The sequence below is a fragment of the Brachypodium distachyon genome, chromosome 1 (assembly GCF_000005505.3).
Source record: "Brachypodium distachyon strain Bd21 chromosome 1, Brachypodium_distachyon_v3.0, whole genome shotgun sequence".
Taxonomy (NCBI): domain Eukaryota; kingdom Viridiplantae; phylum Streptophyta; class Magnoliopsida; order Poales; family Poaceae; genus Brachypodium; species Brachypodium distachyon.
In genome coordinates, this window is record NC_016131.3 from 5,779,227 (window position 1) to 5,782,695 (window position 3,469).

At 50.2% G+C, this 3,469-nt stretch overlaps 1 protein-coding gene across 3 annotated transcripts; it reads right to left on the bottom strand.

Moving 5' to 3' along the window:
- Positions 1-381: 381 nt before the first annotated feature.
- On the bottom strand, positions 382-3,240 carry LOC112270134 (serine/arginine repetitive matrix protein 1-like). 3 transcript variants are annotated; one of them, XM_024457876.1, is made up of 3 exons: positions 2,533-3,240; positions 2,275-2,452; positions 382-438 (listed from the first exon to the last, which is right to left on the bottom strand). In XM_024457876.1, exons 1-3 carry the CDS (start codon positions 3,154-3,156, stop codon positions 410-412), a joined length of 831 nt encoding a protein of 276 aa, XP_024313644.1. In that variant the 5' UTR covers positions 3,157-3,240; the 3' UTR covers positions 382-409. The 3 variants fall into 3 exon arrangements, with proteins under 3 accessions (XP_024313644.1, XP_024313643.1, XP_024313642.1); XM_024457875.1 differs by lacking the exon at positions 382-438 and adding an exon at positions 1,699-1,758 and having other exon boundaries at positions 2,220-2,452; XM_024457874.1 differs by lacking the exon at positions 382-438 and having other exon boundaries at positions 1,821-2,452.
- Positions 3,241-3,469: the final 229 nt, after the last annotated feature.

Here is a 3,469-nt window from a genome sequence, read left to right on the forward strand (position 1 = left end):
AAAGGGGCTTCGTCCTGTAAGACCCTGGGACCGGAATTATGCAATTTAGCCCCAAATTTGCTAACCTTTGCATAATTCAAGTCTCAGGTTCTTAACCTACGATAAACACTTCAATACATACATGCATTGATGTGCTCATCGCAGGATTTTGCAACATGAATATCATTACCAAACTACAGAAGAGAGTAATTACAAAGCTCATACAAGGAGCAGAATAACAAATATTACAAAGAGAGGACACATGTCCCAACATTACATCAGCGGAAGTCGAACTATGCCTGAGTACGGACAAGAATACAGCATGGCCTGAAGAGGCTTGAAGCTGGAAGGAAACCCGCCACGAGTTTCAGAACCCTGATCTGGATCTCCTGGCTAAACATCGAATCCAACGTCGTGCTCCATGAAGAAGCTAGCGGCTCACCTGCTCTGCTGGAACCTCTGAAGAAAACATGAGTACAAAGTACTCGCAAGACTTACGGGAGATCTAAACTAGATATGCAACAAGTCTCAAAGGATGGATAATATGGTGGGGTTATGCAGCAGTAATATATCTGGAGAGACACACTAACAACAACGTCTAATGAGAGGATGAGAAGCGTCTACTAGGTGAGGTGATTAACTTATTTACTAAACACCAAACAACACAATCCTCATATCACCCTTCAACACCCTGTGAGGAAGCAATCCAAAGGAAACTCACAATTAAGCAGTTTTGAGCATATCCATGATTAAGACTAATTACTACTCAAGTTGTTGAGATTAAGTTGATTAAGTTCTCTATGATCAAGTAATGACCAACCAAGTCGTCCATGACCACGGACACGGCTTTCCGAAAAATTTATCCCTGCAGGGTGTGCCAATTTACCCGTACACATTCGTCCAACCCTTATTGCCACTCGAGTAGGAACACACAAAGACGTGTGTCGGCAAGATTGGGCGATACGACATTTCCAAGCCCCACAACTAATCCAGGGAACCACCCAACTGAGTCTAATCCAAAACGAGAGCCCGGCCGAAGCGTCGTACGAACTCAAGAGTTGCGGGAACGGCTGGTAGTGGTTCAGTGCCCGCTGAATGACCACTCCAAACGTGTGCCGCAGTCCTATATGTATGCAAAGTCACGAACAAGTCTCCAAAGACAACACCAGTGTATATGCGATATGCTAAATGGAAGGCCCGAACTATGTGGCCCCTGAAAGAGCTATGAAACGAGTAATAAGCCGAGGGGGAACCCATATATTCTCCCACGAGCGGTTAGCGCGAAGTTTCTTGAGTCGACGAAAGCGAGAACTTAGTCCTTAGGTCGGCGCCAATGGAACAAAACACCAATGCGTTAGCACGGCCTCCCATCGTTGCCTTGTTACAGTTTAATATCATATCACAGTTTAATATTTGTAATTTAAATACAGGAAGTCCATGTGGATGTAGTAATTGTGGAACCCCAGATATAAGGACACTAGACTCGCAACTAAGCATGACATCTACTGACAAAGAAGGGCAACAAACAAACATGTGGCATGGTAATAGGACAAGTAACAAGACAAAGGCATTTGAGTAGAGCTGACTAAAAAGCTATGCAATCCTAGAGGCATCGTGTCAAGACTGAGATCGTAACTTAATGCAAGATTGAGGGAGAGGCAATACGTATAATCAACATGGTCAAGGAATGGCTGCTTGCCTGGAGTACTCAATTGCCCGGAATTGAGCAAGAATCCTGGAAGAAGAACAAAGTGTAGTCGTCGTCGTAGGAATCAAAGACTAGCGAGGAAGAAGCAAATCCACCACATAAAAGGAAAGTATAAGCATACAAGATACACGGGGTGGTTAATATGCGCAATCAAAGAATGATGCATGACAAAGGGATGATGCATGACATATTAAGTATTCCGATAGTAAATCCGATTTACAATTACCAAGTTAAATACTCTACACCTAGCATCTATACAACTCTATATGCAGGAAATAGAGTTTAATTGATCAATTACACACAACAATGTTATAGTTGTATTAGGATGCATGACAATGACATGAATAGGTGCAATGCATGCTTTAAAACAGGAACAACACACCAAACAAACGAGTCGAACGGGGTTGCACACGCCGGTGGCAACGACGTACCTGCAACTAATATTATCGATACAACCACGGTCATCTCATACAACACATGCATTTCAATATCACAACCTACGTCTACGCCACAAAACGGTCGCTCGTTATACCTTGGACTCGTTGCGGCGTCGCGATGTAGACGAAGTAGAGGAAGTAGTCGCACACCTGGGCGATGTAGTTGTCGTAGGCGAAGTAGTTGTACACGTAGGCGACGTAGTCGTTCATGGCTCCGACTCCGGGGTTCGTCGGTCTTCGCGGCGCACGGCAAGGTCTTGGGCAGCGGCACGGCGAAGCACACGCGGAGCGGCGGCAACATCAGCACAGCAGCAAGCACATGGAGGCGCTGACCAGCAGGGCCCACACGTCAGGTTTCAAGCAATTTCAGAAAAAAAAACAAAAAAAAACAAAGGGGCACGGGCTTGCTTGTCTTGGGCCTGCGGGCTGGAGGAGATGGGCCAAGGAGGAGGGAGCTGGGCCTACGGCCTGGGCTTGCTGGCTTGGAGACGATGCGGAGGCGAGGAGCAAGGGAGGGGTTCGGGCGACGGCAGCAGAGGAGGCCGGAGGAGCTCGGGCCGGTGAGGCAGAACAGCGAGGCGGCCAGGGCGAGCAGCAGGCGCGGGCGGAGCAGAGGAGGAAGGGAGGCGCGCGCGCGGCCGACGGGGAGAGGCGGCGCCGGTGAGGTGGAGGTGCGGGCAGGCGGGCGACGCGGCCAGGAACAAGGGGAGGCGCCGGACGCGAGGCGAGGTGGTGGCGGCGGAGCTCGCGAAGGGGCGGTCGCCGGCGAGACGAGGGGGCGCGGGCGACGGCGTGGAGCGAGGCGAAGAGGCACGGTCGGGCGGCGCCGTGCTTGGTGAAGGGGGAGGCGGAGCGGAAAGGCGAGGGGAGCGGGAGGCGCGCGCGGAGCTTGGGCGGCGCGGTGGTTGCGTGGAGTGAGGGGAGGTGCGCGGCGACGGGAGAGGCGGCTCGGCCGAGGTGGAGAGGGGAGATGGAGGGCGCGAGGGGAGGCACGACGACGGGGAGCAGCAGGTGAGAGAGGGAGACAGCCATGGAGGAGGGTGGCGGCGGCAGGAAGAGGAAGAAGAAGGGGAAAAGAAGGAGGCGGCGGCAGGAAAAATAGGAAGAATGAAAAGAAAGAAAGAAAAAGAGAGGAAGAGGGCTAGCTTTATAGGCTAGGAAACTAGGGTTTGCTAAGTGGGCTTTTGGGCCAACCAAAAGCCTCAAACAAAAATACGGTTTTCGCAATTTTGGACTTTGAAAATAGACAAGAGACAAGTGGCTAGGTCTAACTAAACCCGAAAATAATTTGTCAACTCAAATTAGGATTTGTACAAAATAGTTTTAGGCTTTCGCGAACACACGA